The sequence below is a fragment of the Myotis brandtii genome, unplaced genomic scaffold (assembly GCF_000412655.1).
Source record: "Myotis brandtii unplaced genomic scaffold, ASM41265v1 scaffold540, whole genome shotgun sequence".
Taxonomy (NCBI): Eukaryota; Metazoa; Chordata; class Mammalia; order Chiroptera; family Vespertilionidae; genus Myotis; species Myotis brandtii.
Genome location: NW_005369990.1, coordinates 1,521,962 through 1,540,743, shown reverse-complemented (window position 1 = coordinate 1,540,743; position 18,782 = coordinate 1,521,962). Strand labels below are relative to the sequence as shown.

Genomic DNA, 18,782 nt, shown 5'->3' with positions numbered 1-18,782 from the left:
CCAAAGATAGAGAAACGGCGATCAGACTATCAATCCCCAGAAGGAAAGTAGGGGAGGGAGGGGGTAAGGGGAAGAGATCAACCAAAGGACTTGTATGCATGCATATAAGCCAAACCAATGGACATGGACAACAGGGGGATGAGAGCATGACTGCGGGGTAGGGGGGGGAGGGAAGGATGGGGTTAATGGGGGGGATGAGGACACATTTGTAATACCTTAACTAATAAAGAATTTAAAAAAAATACTTGGTAAGTAAATTAATTTGTTTCCATAATTTGAGAAGTCTATACGGCAAATTTTATAAAAAACAAAAGTAAGTTATCATTTTTTGGCATTTGAGACAAGTAAATAACAACCCTCACCCCCCCACCTCCGCAATCAAATGCATCCTTATAAATAACAAACAGGAATCATGGTTCTATTTTGCAAAAGTTAAAAATACCAAATTATAAATTCTATGATTCCCCAAACAAAAGTAAATTACCTATTTGGCCAGCAATGACTGGAGGTCTAACAACTAAAAGTATCAGTTTATCAAGCAGAAGATGAAGAAATCGGACCACTGGTTCCAACTGAGATGAATTCAATGCTGAAATACTGCTCTTCAATTCATTTTCTAAGTTATTTTCCATGATTCGCATATCTCCAATTCGAACAGGGAACATGTGTTCATCCAGAGCGTTGACCAGAGCAAAAAACTTGTCAAGATAAGGATCCTAAAACAAAGAGTGAACAAAAGCACTAAGCAAGTAGAGCTCTATAAATTCTCCAAACTATAAAACACTAATAAAACATCTCATATTAACTGATAATACAAAAAAGTACATACCAGTATATATAAACATTGTTTCCAATTAAACACTAAATCTATAGGGTGGGGCATATTAGTAAGTAGGTCTACAGTTGTTAATATAAAAAATAGTAATAGCCCGGCCAGTTGAACGTTGACCCATGAATCAGGAGGTCACTGGTGGATTCCCCGTCAGGGCACATGCCCAGGTTGCTGGCTTTATCCCCAGTAGGGGGCGTGCAGGAAGCAGCCGATCAATGATTCTCTCTCATTATTGATGTTTCTATCTCTCTCCCTCTCCCTCCCTTTCTGAAATAAAAAATATATTTTAAAAAATAATAAATAATAATACAAGAATAAACTGTGTTTTGTATATTTACAAATGTAAACCTACTTTTGCCCCACTCTGTATTTTCACTTATTATTGTAAAGTAGCCACTTCAAATACTACTAATTAAGAAATATATTGATACTAATTCAGGATATGTTTCCCAGTGAGTCTGTCTTATTGTTTTAGAGCTCAATTATAGGGATAGATGTGTTAGTAAACTATCTGTGCCCATTACTAATTTATTGCTCTCAGCTCCATCTATACCCACTATCTATTTACTCTATTATCTCCAATCCTGAATAGCAAACAAATTACAACTGCCTATAGGACATTGTCATCTGAATTGCATAGTCATGTCAAACTCAACAAGCTAAAAAATAAACTCATTATAGCTCCAAACTGCTCCCCCTTAATGTGCTCCCAAATTTACTTCTCTCATGTTTCCTATATTTAGGCCAGAAATCACCATCTACCTGGACTCTAAACTCTAAAGCATTCAAGTTCCTTCATAATCTGTTACCATCCTGGTCTTCCATCTTCACCTATCACAATTTCTCATACACTTTACATTGTTTGCCCGTCCTTAAACAGATTACTGTCTCTTTGCACTTTTTATCTTCTGAGTTGCCCACCTTCTCTCTGTATGGTAAATGCCTACTTATCAGCGAAACACCTCAGTTCCCAGCAAAACAGACAACTCCTCTGTACTTGATTTAGTTCATATGTCTAACATAGTTCTAATTTTATTGTATTGTAATTATTTTTACATTTCCCCTATTTTAAGGTCCTTAAAGGAAAGTCTCTTTCCCTGACAGGTAACAACATCCCTGACCTCATGAAGTTTACAGTCTAATGGGAAAAAGAACCAATAAACAAAAGCATATTATGTATGTATACATATGTACACGTAAACACACACGGACACACAGAAAGTGTGAGAGGAAGCAAAAGTGCCTGAGTGCATGAGAGCAAAAAGCAGTAGTAAGTGCAAGGTAAGACGACACAGAATAATGGGGCTGCTGTTTAAGAGTCACCAGAAAAGTCCTCTCTGACGTAAGCAGAAACCTTAATGAAGAGAGGTCAAATGAATGTCAGGAGGAAAAGCATTCCAGCTAGAGAAATAGTAAATGTAAAGGCTTTAAGGAGAACTTGGCATATTCAAGAAATATAGTAAAGAATGTGGAGTAAATGATCCCTAAGAACTCTTTCCATTTGAAATATCTGAGTCTATGAGAAATAAAATATGTTGGATGATGCTTTTTGAACTTTAAAGTACTGCTATGTACCAGAAACCTAGGGACAAAAATTACTTAATTGTTCAAAATGAAGTCAATAATATTTTGAAAAGTAAAATATTTGCTTTGGTTGACATTAACATTTTGTTGATAAAAAGAAATTTCTAAATCTATACATTTTTAACTGACTTATATTCCTAAGTCTAACAGCAGGCAACAAAACTGATTTAAGTACTAGACAATATGTTCAATTCATTCAAGTGAAATTTGATCATAAAAATTACTAACACTCACTTGTGTATGGATAGATGAAACAGCAACAACTTCAACATTAAAAACACCTTTGTGGTTATCTACCCATTTCATGCCAGGGAGAGGAACCTATAAAATATAAAATACAATAATCATAGATACTTAAGTTGATTATAAACTCTGAAAACAAATTTTAAAATTACAGTATCTTGATGAGAAAAAAAATCTGTGAAATATATTTTTATGCACTGTAAATGAATGTAAAACTTATGCTTAATTCTTATTACAAAATCAATGTTTTCTAGATGAAGAGGCTCAAAGAGCCAAAAACAGAAAATATACATTCAAAATTGCATCTTCCCAGAGACATACCCCTTTATATAATTCCAAATCTTCCTCTAGGAAAATAGTTCTATACATACCCTTACATAGGTGATATCACAGATATTTTACAACCTGTTTTTCACATATTACATTGTGAATCTCTTTTCATATCCACAATATCATCTTAATGGTTTATAATATTCTATTTTCTTTATTTTAAACACTCCTCTTATGTTTTAAGTGGGCTTTAAAATATTCATAAACCAAGAAATTCTGTTTTACGGATGAGAAAACTTTTTTTTTTGCTAGAAATTAATTAAAATCTATACTAATAAAAGCCTAGGTGGTCCTCCAGCCCTCATGTGACGCCCTCACATCATCACAAAATGGCCGCCACAAGATGGCCGGCAGGGGTGGGCAGTGGGGGGCGAGATCAAGCCAACAGGGGAGGGCAGGTGGGGGAGACCAGGCCGGCAGGGGAGGGCAGTTGGGGGCCATCAGGCCGGCAGGGGAGCAGTTACGCATCAATCAGGCTAGCAAGGGAGCAGTTAGGGGGTGATCAGGCTGGCAGGCAGGTGAGCAGTTAGGAGCCAGTGGTCCCAGATTGTGAGAGGGATGTCCGACTGCCGGTTTAAAATATTTTAAAACCAGCAGTGGGACATCCCCGGAGGGTTCCCAGATTGGAGAGGGTGCAGGCCGGGCTGAGGGACTCCCTCTCTGCCCCCGGTGCACAAAATTCGTGCACCAGGCCTCTAGTGATATAATAAAATCTTATTTTTAAAAGAGAGTACATCTGTTCTTTCTATTCCTCCTGCTAATTACTGCCAAAAAATAGAAGCATGGATAGAGGAATGCAGACAGGCAAGGAACCTCAGGAGGGGAGGAACTATAAGGCAGTTGTTTCCTGGGTTTTATTTTTGCCTGATATATCCTGGACTAGGTGCTAGAGAAGCTGTTGAGCCAGAAATGTCAAAAGGAGCAGACATAAAAAAGCTCCAAGAAAAGTCTGCTCTCTTTAGTCAAAGCCAATACTTGCCCTACTTTGGCAAAAACAAATTGCAGTCCCACGGCACCTCCACAGGCTGAGTGGGGAGCCTGGGTCTCTATCCTCAGCTGGCTGTAAGGAGGTGCACAACCCCACCTCTCCCCACACACACTGGGTGGTATCAGAGAAGACAGAAGTGGGGGATCTGATCCCAGCCCAGTAGTATCCCCACCAACTGTGGTGTCAGTGAAGGCCAAGAGGAAAGCAGTAACAAGGTACCCCCCCCTCATAGCCAGGGAGGTGTTAGCACAGCCTAGTGGGAAGCCTGAAATACAGGCCCTCACCCCAACACATTGTTACATGAGGAATATGGACCTTTACCTAGTAACAGACCCTACCCCCACTGTTAAAACACAAGACATAAATAAGATCTAGAGTCATGACCTAAAATGTTCATCCATTCTAATAAAGAGGGAATATGCTAATTGACCCTCACACTGTCACAAAGATAGCAGTGCCCACAGCCACAAGAATGGTGGCGCCCAGTCCCCTCAGCCCCCCAGGGCTGGCCCAAGGCGCAGGCAAGCCTTGGATGGTGGCTGCCCAGCCGCCCAGGGCCGGCTGAGGCTTGCACTGCCAGCAGTGGCAGCAGCAGAGGTGTGATGGGGCGTCACCTTCCCCTGATCGCCGGGTGCCTCCTGCCCCTGAGGGCTCCCGGACTGTGAGAGGGGGCAGGCCGGGCTGAGGGACCCCCCCCTCCAGTGCATGAATTTTCATGCACCGGGCCTCTAGTGATATAATAAAAAAATCATCCATCATACCAAGAACCTGGCAAATCTCAACTTAAATGCGAAAAAGACAACCGATACCAATACTAAGATATCAATGTTGGACAGATGTGACAGAATTTTAAAGCAGCCATCATTAAAAAAAAAATACAACAAGCAATGATAAATATCTGTGAAAGTCATGACAAAATTATACACTCAGCAATAAATAAATAAATAAATAAATAAATAAATAAATAAAAGGGTTTCTTTTCCATGGTTTCATATCTTTATGTGCAGAAAAGAAAATCAAATAAAGCATGGTTCTCAACCTTCTGGCCCTCAAATACAGTTCCTCATGTTGTGACACAATCATAAAATTATTTTCATTGCTACTTCATAACTGTAATGTTGCTACTGTTATGAATCATAATGTAAAATCTGATATGCAGGATGGTCTTAGGCGACCCCTGTGAAAGGGTCGTTCAACTGCCAAAGGTGTCACGACCCACAGGTTGAGAACCGCTGAAATAAAGTTAATTTACTGTTAAATAATTCAACATGAATAGGTATACATGTAATGTCTCTATTGAGGCAAATAATATAGATTTAGAAATATTTCTGGAAAAAAAGAAAAAGTGAATTTAAATGTCTCAAAGCAAAAATCAGTACTGGCTCTATCAGCCCAAAATACTGTTTTCAGTTACAAAAAAAAAAAAAAAAAAGGACACACAAATAAAGTGTGAACACATACTTCTTTAAAAATAGCGGTTCTCAAAGCTTGAAGTAAGGACCAGCAACACAAACATGATCTGGGCACTTGTTTGAAATGTAAATAATTAACACCCCGCCCAGATCTACTGCATCAGAAACTGGGGTGAGTGGGGGTGGAGGGAGTAAGGTTCAACAACTGGTGTTACAGCAAACTCTCCAGGTGATTCTGATGCTTGCTAACGTAATAACTGTTGTCTTAAAAAATTCTAACAAGCAGTGTGGTAAAAGGAATGGTGTAACAGTAGCAAATATTACTTTAATACTTTTTATGTGTTTGGCACCATTCTAAATGCTCTGCATGCCATTAAATCATACAATCATCAACACAACTCTTTATTATAAGCATTAATTATTCTCCTCAATTTACAGATGAGAAAATTCAGACACAGAGAGTGTAGTGCCTTAGATCAGACTGCGCTTATAAAACACCATATGCTGGGTGGCTTAAACAACAGAAATTTATCTTCTCACAGTCTGAAGACCTCAAGTCCAAGATCAAGGCACCAACATGGTCAGTATCTGGTGAGAACCTCCTCCTAGCTTGCAGATGGCCACCATCTCACTGTGTCCTCAAGAGAGAGCAAGCTCTCTGGTGTCTCCTTATAACTAATTCTATCATGAGGCCCCACCCTCATGACCTCATGGAAACTCAATTCCTCTCAAAAGGCAAATCTCCAAATACTATCACATGTGGGGGTTAGGGCTTCAAAATATGAGCCGGGAGTGGGGACCACAATTCAGTCCATAACAGAGAAATTAAGACACTTGCCCAAGAACACACAACTGGAAGTGGTGAAGCCAAGTGTAAAACCCTGGTAATTATGCCACACTGCCTTTCAAAGTATATGAGGTTTAAAATAACAAAAATGCTCACAATCGCACAGCGCTTCAATAACTAACTTTGCTAAATTTGATGTATATTTTCCAAACTATTTCCCACACAATTACTGATATATACCTACATACTAAGTTTGTTCGTCGCTATACTGTTTGCTTTTATGTTTGTTTTTTTAAAAAATATATTTAATTGATTTTTTTTACAGAGAGGAGGGGAGATGGATAGAGAGTTAGAAATATCGATGAGAGAGAAACATCGATCAGCTGCCTCCTGCACACCCCCTACTGGGGATGTGCCTGCAACCAAGGTACATGCCCCAGACCAGAACCGAACCCTGGACCCTTCAGTCTGCAGGCCGAAGCTCCATTCACTGAGCCAAACCGGTTCGAGCTGTTTTTATGTTTTATTCTAAATATCCTATTGGGATATTATCATTCCTCTTACAATTATACCATTCATTGTATGGGTGTACAAAAATTTAATTAAACATTAAACTCTTGGTCGATATCCAGGTAATTTCCATGTTTTATTTTTTGCTAATACCAATAATTTTGTAATTTTTTCTATTTAATTCAAACAACAAATATTTACTAAAGTCTCTACCTATTTTTCTAGGTTTTGGGGTTTTATGGTAAACATAAGGTCTACTCTCAGGCAGCTGACAGGAATAGAGAAAAACAAGTAAGTAAATAATTTCAGATTGTGATAAATATTAAGTAAATAAAATTGGATTAATATGATAGAGTATATCAGCAATGTGGAGGAGGAAAGGGTCGAAAGTTCATGAAGTGAAGAGAGACCTTTCTGAGGAGGTGCTATTTTATATACAATTCAGAAAATGATAAGAATCCAGCCATGTGACGAACAGGAAGAGAAGTAAGATGATTCAAAGACTTGGAGGCAGGAAAAATTTTGGAAGAAAGTCTAAGTACTAAGACAGGCTGCAGTTATGGTAAAAGACAGCGCTGGAGAGGTGGACACACCCTCAGATCATTCAGAGATTTGAAGGTCATGGGAAAAAAATCTGGACTAAATTTTAAGGACAACAAAAGGCCAGAGGAATATTTTATTTTAATCAAAAGAAATACTAAATCTTGGTAATATAATGCTGAATGGAAAAAGCAAGTTCCAGACTGGCCTGCATGGCTCAGGGGTTGAGCGTCGACCTATGAACCAGGAGGTCACGGTTCGATTCCAGGTCAGGGCACATGACGGGGTTGCAGGTTCATCCCCAGTGTAAAGTGTGCAGGAGGCAGCCAATCAATAATTCTCTCTCATCACTGATGTTTCTATCTCTCTCTCTCTCTCTCCCCCTTCCTCTCTGAAATCAATAAAATATATTTTAAAACAGAAAGAAAAAGAAAAAGCAAGTCCCAGAGGATTACATACAAATAATAAATTGTTGTTAAATTCATAACATAAGCAAATTAAAAAATGTATTCTTTAGTCACACACAAAGTTGTTTTATGACGCCAGTTTTCAAAATAATGTGAACATACTTAATGCCACAGAACTGCACACTTTAAAATGGTAAATCTTATGTTATGTATATTTACCACAATTTTTAAAAAAGAAAGCTAGTTTTTTATAGAGGGAAAAAGAGTATGGGATGGGGAGGAACAAATAAATGATGCAAGTTATTGTCAATATTCTAGTTCTTGGATTGCATGGTGGATGCATCATTGTTTATTATATTATTAAATAAAATAACAATAAATTGAAAAATGTAAGTATCCGTATATAGATTTAACCACTGTGAAGTTTAGAAATATGCTATATGCGGATATTTGCATACTTGTGCAAATATATCTGTAGAATAAATATTTAGAAGTATAATTAATGAGATAAAGGGTATGTATATTTTTTCATTGTGACATATATCAGGCAAAAACAATCAAACAAAACTATTTTAAGGTCCTAGTGACTATGATGAGTACTGAATACCATAATCCTACAGAGAAAAAAATCTGTTGACAGACTGCCATGCTGGTCTCTACATCTATCTTCATGAATTTTGTAAGTATGAATCTGCTTCCTGGAGCCCAATAAACACTGCTCCTGAAAAGCTGATGACACTGAAAGGAGGTAAATTCACCAAAGTACCATCAGTCTGTTCAGGTACATTGGTGGCCAAGGTTTTTCTCTCACCCTAAGGTTCCAAAAGTTATTTAACAAGAATAAATCTAATGTTAGGCATTTTATGCTTGAGGTATCTGTGGAATATCCTGGTAAAGAAAAATAACTGGCAAAATACGGATGAGCAGAAATGCAGATTTAGGATTCATCAACTAACAGCAGGTGTCAAGAACATCTTGATTTTTGTACAAGTTATACACTTTGGGAATACCGTTCACATGAACTGTAGCCAGTGGTCCTGCCTAGGAAGAGTACTTATAGGTTCAGTGAAAGGAACATGAAAACTTAAGGGGAAAATAGTTATCAAGAAGATGAGGCAAAGCAAAGCCACATAAAGGTTTACCTTCCTTTCTACCCAGTTTTAAAAAGAAAATGATTCACTGATCACTAGAAATGGTCAGTCAAATATCATAAAACAATAGTTCACTGGTTATAGATAGTAGTTTACCAGTATCTAAGCATGCATATATGGCAAGCCTCATATTCTAAGGCCCAAAGAACTACTGAAGTTAGCACATATCAGAAGGTCTCTGACCTTCAAACAAAGCTCAACCTCAGCCAGGAAAGTAAATGAAAAATTGCGTTAAGCAATGACCTATAAAAGTTCAATGTTGAAATACTTATCTTCACATATTTTAAATTAAGCACTAAAACCAGTAATATTTACTATTCTTTAAATAAAAGCGAAGAATATATACTGTTATTTTAATATAGTAATTAAAATATACAAAAGTGTAAGCATTTTTAATCAGGTGGTTTATCTCAGTATCAATCAGCCATACTATATGTCTATAGTCAAATCCAAATCATCACCATATTTTTTATATATGAGCATACACAACATAGCTGAAAGAAACCACCAACTTTGCTTTTAGAAAGCTGACCTTGCATTTGCAAAACATGGAAAATCAAATACATAACTTCCATAAAAATCATATTTTCTTTCAAAATACTTCCTTTTGAAATACAATGCTATCCCTGGCTGAAGACTAACTTATTTACTGAACAAATGTGTTCATGAAAAACTAAATGACAGATTAGGGAAGGAGGGGGAGAGTCATATTTTTAATTTCTACTATCTTTATTCATTCATTTAACATGTTAAGCGCTATGTCAATCACCGGTGACTGACACTGTACTTTCCGTCCGGAAGACAAAACAGGCTGGGCGCTTAACAATGATCACAGACAACCTCTCTGAAGAGGTGGCATTTAAGTGGCTACCTGAATGAAACGGAGAAGCAGGCCTTATGATAAAGCATTGCCAGCAGACAGAAGTGCAAAGGGCCTGGGATGAAATGCTCTTTTCATGTTTGAAGAACAGCTAAGGTGACTGTGCTACATGGCTAGAGCAGAGTGAGATAATAGTGAAAAATGAAGTCAAAGCAGTAGCATTATATTGTTTCTTCTTCTGTTTTAAGAAATAAAAACAATACTAATTTATTTGTGAATACTTTCTGAGTTCTATTCTGAAAAAAATTCCACCAGGACAACATTCACAATACATATTTCAGATTAATGTTTATATTGATGGTCAACACATTAAGTGGATTGGTAATCATCATGTAGTAGTTCTCTCAAAGGGCACTTTCGTTTTGAACAGTGGCTACTAATTCTTGAGTGAGATTTTTCCAATGTTTTTGTTTCTTTCAAGTCACATATAATCATCAAAGCTGCTAATGTCTCTTAAAATAAAGCACTATATTTTTAGCATATTTATAGCCACTTTATTTTCACATATATGATCAATGATCAGTAATTATAAAACATTTCTTTAAAAAATGATTTAAATCTGTTCTCCTTCTAGCCTTGTAGTTAAATATTAACTACTAAAATAAAGATTTATTTAAAGAAACTTCTCGTTACAATATAAAAATTTTCCAAGTGTATCTTTTCTTTGAGTTTATTTTCATGTATTATTATTTTAAAATGAATAAACTTACATTTTTAAAATAGTATGAAAGCTTCTTAGTATTCTATAATTTTAATTATAAGAGGAAAATAATATTATTACTTCATTATCAACATACTTATAAACAGAATCACAAGGTCTTGTTTGAGAAAAACACCTTTGTAATGAAAACCCATTTCGTTCAATCTGGAGAATTTCAACGTGAGGATACTGACCTCAGGAGACAGTACAGAATAAGCCTGTGGTGGTTTTTCCAGTGAGACCGGTAGGCAAAACTGCCCAGTCTTTAATCGTCCATTCTGAAGCATTGGTATCCACTTTTAAATAAAAAGGAAACAATATTCATTTAAATTGTTTTTAAAAGTAATTGCTTGGAAAATCTGTTTTAAGAACTGAATACAAGCCACATTTGTCTCACATCCCCAAACACCAAAGGGATTTAATTATGTAATTATGAGCTTTCATAATTTCCCCAAAGTTTCCCTGACAATAATTTATTAAAAATGATCCGTGAGATATTATTATTACTAACTATACAATTTTTAAATCTATACAAGGTCCTTATTAGCCAAAGGAGAATTGGTAGTAAAAAAAGGCCACAGAGTGTATCAATATTAAACTGGGGTAGCAGTGTCAATATAAGAAAAAAAAGATTTGATTAGATATGACTGTTGAAAATTTTCAAGTATGAACATGAATTTATTTTCTTACATTTAGCAAAATTCATGCCACAAACTGCAAAAGACAAAAACATAAATCAAATGTTGACTTTTCTCTTTTGGGTGGAGGCATGAATTTTCTAACAAAGTAGTAATAGCATATTATGATGTCCTTCATCTTAGGTTTGCTTTTGCAATTCAATCATAATGATTTTCCAAAAAGTACTCAAGGGCTTAATTGCCTTTAATTAAAGTAAAAATATATTTAATTGACAAAAGTCCTTTTTAATCATTTTACATTCAAACTATTCTTTTCTGAAGAACCCTTAAAATTATTATATTTATATTGTACAGTTGGGTAAACATAATAATCAGGACCAACACCTAATGTTTAGATTGTTAGTCAATTAATTACATTAATGAGCATTTTATTGTTATAATGATCCTTCCTAACCAATGTGGGGAATCAGATAAGAATTATTATACCAACTACATATATCTTAAATATTGTACTAGTTTTAAGATCAAAGAGCTAATTATTTAACAAAAATATACTTACTGTATATCCAACAGGAGTTTCAAGAGGAGTATTTTGTTTTTGTTGACAACTAACATGATAAAAAGTAAAAAGCAAGTGATGATGGTCAGTTAAAGTAGCAGGGAGTTTAACCTTGATTTCTTCATGAAAATCAGGAGACCTTCATACAAAAACAACAAAACAGATCAATAGTCAGTAATTTGTTCAAAACAAAGAATTACTGCATTTGTATATTTGAGTATTTTAAAATTAATTTCAGGATTCATGCTTAATTTTTCTTCTAGTCCAAATATTTTTCTTTATTCCAAAATAACTAACTCCTACTTCCAGATGAGGGAACTGTCACTGTTTCTAAAATTTCTCCTCCCATTTTTATTAATGGGCTGAGTAATCCTATTATATGAAAATTCATTAATAATTACCACCTTGATGCTGAGACCTTCATTAGATTGGAAACTATAAAAGAGGAGACTCGGGTAAGGCTTTCTATTATTTCTAAACCAATTCTGATACACATCACATAAAAATAATATAGAATTTTGTAAGTGTATATTTTAAAACCATACCACAAAAAAACATTTTTCTGTTATAGGAGTACAGCTTCAAATTAAGACTAATTTGTATTACCCTTTTGTAAAAAAATAAAAAGGTAACTTTAGACAACTTAGTATCAAGTAGGGCTCTCTATGAAATGTCTTACATCAATTATCCCATTGCTAAAGAAATAAATGATGTTACCAAAACATTGACTAACAGCTCAAAGAAAAGAAAAAAAAATCAGGGAATACACACAAATTACATTTGTTCCACATGTTAGAAGTGTTTCCAGTCACTATAAAGAATACAGCAAATATATTTGATCAAACCAATGGAATTTTTGTCTCAATATCCATTGAGAATTTTTACAGGAAAGCATAGCTACTATTTATTATATAGACTTAAAAGGGATAAAATCTTAGCATCCCAATCTTCCAGGTTGAGTTAGTATCTCTCAGAGTTATCTTCAATGAAAATGCATCCAAACCATAGAGCTCCAACTACCTTTAAAGAGAAGGCTGTTCATCCAAAACCAAGTAGGGTTTTTTTCCTCTGATGCTTATAGGTCAAATATTCTTTTCAAATAAGCCTCAAAGTGCTAAGAGGTGTAGATTCGATCACAGAAATAGTAAGTGGAATGAGGCTTTTAATACCCACAAGAAAGACAGCCAATGCTAGCCATCTGAGAATTTGATGACTTTGGTTGAGTAAAAAGATGCTACACATCTTATTACTGATCTTTCTAGTCATCACTGAATTAATGAGAAAGTTTAATTTACTAGCAATGTTACACTATACTGTCATTTAAATTCTGCTAATGATAAGAACAAAAATAAAGACTTAGCCACAAACTGAGATACATTTAGAAATTACTACTTTCTTTATCAATATTTTTCCTTGTATGGAGTGTTTTAGTTAATGTCTTTCTTTAAATTGTATTATGTGAAGACTGTTACAGAAAATTAAACATCTTCCAATCAAGCAAGTGAATTGCCCACCTTTAGGTTAGGCATTGCGGTGGGTTTAAAGATGAACATAAAAAAAATTACCCTCAAAAATATATAATTTATAGAAATATAAATAAACTGGGGGTTGGCAAACTATTGCACACAGACCAAATCCAGTCATCTGCCTGGGTTTTGTTTAAACTACAAACTAAGAATGTTTTTTTTTTATTTTTACACGGTTGAAAAAATCAAAAGTATACTGGTTCACTTTAAATATTATATGAAATTCACATTTCAGTGCCCATAAATAAAATTTTACTGGAAGACAGTCATGCCCATTGATTTGCAACTTTACTTACTGGCTATGGCTGCTTTTGAACTACAACAGCAGGGCTGAGTAGTTGCAATAGAGACCACATGGCCCACAGGGCCTAAATATATACTATTTGACCCTTTGTGGAAAAAGTTTGCCAACTCCTGGGATAGAGCATATAAAGTTAAATGCTTCAAAAACAGAGTTCAACAGATTTCTTAAAATTTTAGGTCAAGGAATTATATTTAGGAAGAGATATATAATATGAGCCTTAAAGAATGAGTAAAAAAGCTCAGTAGGTAGAGGGAATCTGTATACTAGTATAATAGAAATAAAGATCCAAGAAAGGCCCAGAAATAGGACAGCACAGATTATGTTTGGTGATGAGATAGGAAGAAAATTATCAAGATGTAAAAGAAAGATACTTGAATATTAGAGAAATGAAGAAGGAAGGCAAGGATGTCTTAAAGTTTGAGTCAGACTAACTAGAAAATTGGTGGTACTACTAATAAAAAGAAACAGATAGGATCAGGAAGAGGGCCAGGAGAAAATACATGGAAATTGGAAAAGCAGCAAGGAATCCAAATGAATATGCCCAATAGGCCACCAAAAAATACATGTCTGTACCTCAGAAAGAAGGTTCTGGCTGAAAATAAAAGTTGTGAGCAGTACACATAAAGGTAAAAGTAGAAGCATTTTCATTGAGTGTAAGTCTGAGAAATACATAAAATTATTTAGGAAGAGAATAGTAGGGTTAAGGACAAAACCTTACTTTTTTGTATGGAATGTCTGTACTTAAAAGAAAAGAAAAATTGAGAATAATTACTACAGAACACTTTCAAAGAGATAGAAGGAAATGAGAGAGGGCTGTAAAAAATGTGAGAAAGAATAAAGTTTTAAGGAGATCAGGGGAAAACATGCTGTACAACAGCACTGGAGAAAGACTTGTTTTGTTTGTTTTTTAAGAATAGAAAACATAAGCTTCTTTTTGACAGCAAGAGATGGAGCGAATGAAACAGGAGTTTGATGATGCAAGAGAAGGGATAACTGATGAAGTCATATTCTGGAAGAAGCTGGATAAGATTGTTTAAGAGCAGATTCACATTGAGCAGGATGTGGGCCAATACTGCCTTTGAAACAGAAGGAAGGTAGATCAGTGCAAAGATATTTGAGGTGAAGGGCAGAAAAGTTGATGGATCTTAAGTGGGATGGACTCAATCAACTTAATAAAATAGAAAAGCTAAGAGTAAAAGCAAACAGAAAAGAGGTAGCAGCTAGAGGAAGGGGAAGAAAAACTTAAAACAGCTACTGCATAATGAGAGAGAGGGTAAAAAAGTGATGACAAAAAAATTAACAAAAAGTTATCTTTTGGGGCCAAAAGAAGGTAAAATAACCTATGATAGTACTGACTGGTACAATTTTGTGCTTTTTCTCCAACAGCATTCAATTAAAAAAGAAAGAACAGCCGGAACCGGTTTGGCTCAGTGGCTAGAGCGTCGGCCTGCGGACTGAAAGGTCCCAGGTTCGATTCCGGTCAAGGGCATGTACCTGGGTTGCGGGCACATCCCCAGTAGGAGGTGTGCAGGAGGCAGCTGATCGATGTTTCTCTCTCATCGATGTTTCTAACTCTCTATCTCTCTCCCTTCCTCTCTGTAAAAAAATCAATAAAATATATATATATAAAAAAAAGAACAAAAGCAGAAATTTAAGGTTATCTAAAGTTAATTTCTCAAAGAAGTAAAATGGAAAGGCACCAAGTTAAAGGATTATTGGATGTTGAAAATATCATCAATTTAATTGACTAGTTTCAAGCTTAGTAAAGAGTTAAGTGAAGCTGCAAAATGTTAGGGGAATATAATAGGGAAAAGACTGAAAAACCAGAAGCCACAAAGATAATCAATCATAATATAATAAAAATGAAAGGATCAGAGAATTTGACAGAAAAGATGTTTTGTGTATAAAATCTTTTATTTGAGATGTATATAGAAAATATGGATCCACATATTGAAAATTATAACTGTGATGTCAGCTGTCTTGAATTTGCACATTCAGTGCAGCAAAGCATTTGGGAAACACACTAACGTGAGTGCTAACAATGCCACTGAGAAGTGAGTAACTTTGAAAGAAATATTTGAATTCAGTACCTGTTATGATATACTACGGCTGTATAGGCTTCCTTTGAAAATTCTGAACAGCTAGATTTACCAAAGATTACCTGTAACAAATAACAGCATGTTGAAACTTTGTTGTAATAAATGTTGGATGTTTCATATCTATGTAAGAATTTGTCTGATTTAAAAACTATTTGAGAACAATGGGCAAAATCAGCCCAGTGAAGAACAATGTGCCTACTGACGATCATTAATAAGTTCAATTGCTTAATTCTAAATTTCTTTTCAACTATAGACCCATCTGACATTCAAACATTCAAAAAATTTCTATCCGTTATATTTATATATATTGGGCAATGAGGTACATTTCTTTCTTTTTTTGAAAGAAGATAATTCATCTTAAAATCTGGATACAGCACATCATTTGGAATTTATATAAGAAATATGGTCCTAAAATGGTGGCATATATCTACTATACAAATTGGTGGCTTCACCACTAAGACAGCAGTCATTCTGAAAGTCAAATATTTATTATTTATAAATGATATTTAAAAATCCTATTTTAGGTATCCTTTGCTTCTAGTACTACCTGCAAGCTACTCTACAATGGAGGGGAGCTCCATTTTATATTCTTTTTAAAAATTTATCTTTATTGTTGAAAGTAATACAGATCCATTTTATATTCTAACATGTATTTTAAAAATCCACCATATCAAAAAAATACAATACTACTTTTGAAGAAGGTTTAGCAGTAAAATAATACAGTCTTATATATCTGCCTCTTGAATTCTAACAGCAAGTGGTGGTTAATTAGGGCAGCTGATTAGAACGTTGGCTTAATGATGTCATCATCACAGTTATGATTCCAGTGGGAGACAGGTAGCCTTGCAATGTTATCTAGCCACAGATTAAACTCTTACGTCTGGCCAGCCATCTCTACATATGCATGAATAGGAATGCAGTCCTGTCAGCACACTTTCATCAACACAACTGGTAAAACAACTCAAATATATTCCTATACAAAGGGACTAATTGGCACCATCCCAAAATAAAAAGAACATATTAACAGGTATTTTGTCTCTTTCTGCAGTATCTCAAGCAGGCCCTTTTATTTTAAGTGCATTTAAAGTGTAATAATTATGACTCTCCTAGAAAACTCTAATTTAATCAATTTGCTAAGAATACTTCACTATATTTTTATAAAAGGTTGTTCCAGCCCTGGCCAATGTGGCTCAAATGGTTGGAGTGTCTTCCTGTACACCAAAAGGTGGTGGGTTTGATTCCTGGTCTGGGCACATACCCAGGTTGCAGGTTCAATCTCCAATTGGGGGCGTATGGCAGGCAACCGACTGATGTTTCTCTCTCTCTCTTCCTCTCTCTCTCAAATCAATAAAAACCTATTATCGGGTAAGGATTAAAAAACATTTTTTAAAGATTGTTCCAGTGCCAGAATTAGAGTTTATGGTTTTATCATATTGACATTATATGATCAAAAATTATCTTAGTCTTTATTTTTTTTAAATAAGCAAACAAAATGGGTCTGTTTATATACTTTCAAACCAACCACTCACATAAACATAAAAAACATTATATTTTCATATGACTAATAATATACAAATAAAGGAATGTGGTACCTTTTTTTTCCCCATTGAGAAGCTATCATTTTTCACAGAATAACTCATTTATCTTCATAACATGAATGATATACAGTGGAATGTATTCCTTTTTTGATCATCAACATGTATGTTTAATCATTCATCAATATGAATGGAGCATCAATTATGTACCAAGCACTAAGATAGGCATCAAGATATAATCATGAGTAAGACATGGTCCCTGCCCTCAAGGAGCTCACAGTCTAGTGGACATGATGAAGAAATCAACATATAATCATAAAGTTATAAGGCCCATAACAGAAGTAAGAAGATGCTTTGGTAGCACCAAAAGGGAGAGGGGTCTAACTGCAATGTGGCTGGATGCAGCTAGGGTTCTGTAGAGGAGGCCATACAGATGGTAAGACAAGGAAGAGTTTGTTAGGCAAACAATAAAACAGATTATTTTACATATATTGCATTTGTCATAAACTCAAATTTATACGGCAATTCACATAAAATACCAACACATCTATTTTTACAATCCAGTATCTTTTTATCAACTGTGATAGCATGTTCATCCCTTCAGCAGAAATAAAGAGCTGGTAAAGAACATGAAATGCTAATTAGAATCTCAAAAATAAATTCTGCATATTCAACAAATATTTATTCAATATGTATTATATGCAAGGATCTGAAATAGCTGCCACAGAATACAAAGATGAATAATTTGTGCTTGCTGCTATCAAGTTCTAAAAATGCTGATGAAATTGAGGCAATAGGAAAGAAGAAAATATACAGCTTTCCTAGTTGGTAGAAAATCAGAACTTGATTCAAATGTCTGATACAGAAGGCTAAAATAAAATTGTTAACAATGCACCTATTCTTAGCTCATTTGCATTCCACTAGAGTTGCCAGAAGTTGAACATCTACAGTGACAGTTGTGCCCCTATTCTATATGTTACTTAGAGTTGAGTAAAAAATCTTGCACTTATTAGTGTTCCACAAATACTAAGTCATAATTTGGTCAGTTTCCCCAGTCTGGCTTCAATCTACTATTTCAACCTTCCACTGCTCTGGCTCACTGGCAATTCACCTCGGTTGAAGGATATTCTCCAACCTGAATTGCTTTCCTACCCCCACCATCTAGACCTATTGCCATTAACATTTCACCACCTTTAAGGCATTCTCTCCTACCAATGAGCACCTGTGCCTTTGAATCCCTATACCAATACTATCTAATAAAGAGAGAATATGCAAATTGACCACCACGTCATCACAAAGATGGTGGCGCCCACAGCAGAGGCAGGGTTTCCGTAACACAAGATGGCTGCACCCACAGCGAAGGCCGAGTTCCCATAACGAGCCTTAGCAAGCAATCAGCAGGGACCTGAGGCTCTAAAAATTGACCCCACACAAATATCTTTGGGAGGAGGGTGGCTGCCCACCTTGCATAGGGTGTAATGTCCTGGGCTGGATGTGGCACTCGATGCATTGCCTTTAGTTATTTACAGGTGGTTCCCGAGCCCAAGAGGGAGTCACTGGTTCAAAAGCCATGAGTAGGTGAAGGCGCTTCCCTAATTCTGGGCTGGGGCAGGGGACCTGAGGCTGCGCCCCTGCCCAGTGGAGCTTCACAGGGGACTTAAGGCCGTGCCCCCCGCCCCAGCGCCAGGCCGGGGGACCTCAGGCCATGCCCCCTGCCCCAGTGCCAGGCCAGGGGACCTCAGGCTGCACCCCCCACC

At 35.8% G+C, this 18,782-nt stretch overlaps 1 protein-coding gene across 4 annotated transcripts in view; it reads right to left on the bottom strand.

The window, feature by feature from the left end:
* Positions 1-18,782, bottom strand: part of DOCK7 (dedicator of cytokinesis 7) — a 164,254-nt gene that overhangs the window by 76,897 nt on the left and 68,575 nt on the right. For all 4 annotated transcript variants that reach the window (XM_014549256.1, XM_014549257.1, XM_014549258.1 and 1 more), the window contains 5 exons: positions 15,482-15,552; positions 11,562-11,700; positions 10,559-10,660; positions 2,651-2,737; positions 485-716 (listed from right to left, as the gene is read on the bottom strand). In XM_014549256.1, the coding sequence (XP_014404742.1) occupies positions 485-716; positions 2,651-2,737; positions 10,559-10,660; positions 11,562-11,700; positions 15,482-15,552 (631 nt within the window). The remainder of the gene's footprint in view (positions 1-484; positions 717-2,650; positions 2,738-10,558; positions 10,661-11,561; positions 11,701-15,481; positions 15,553-18,782) is intronic.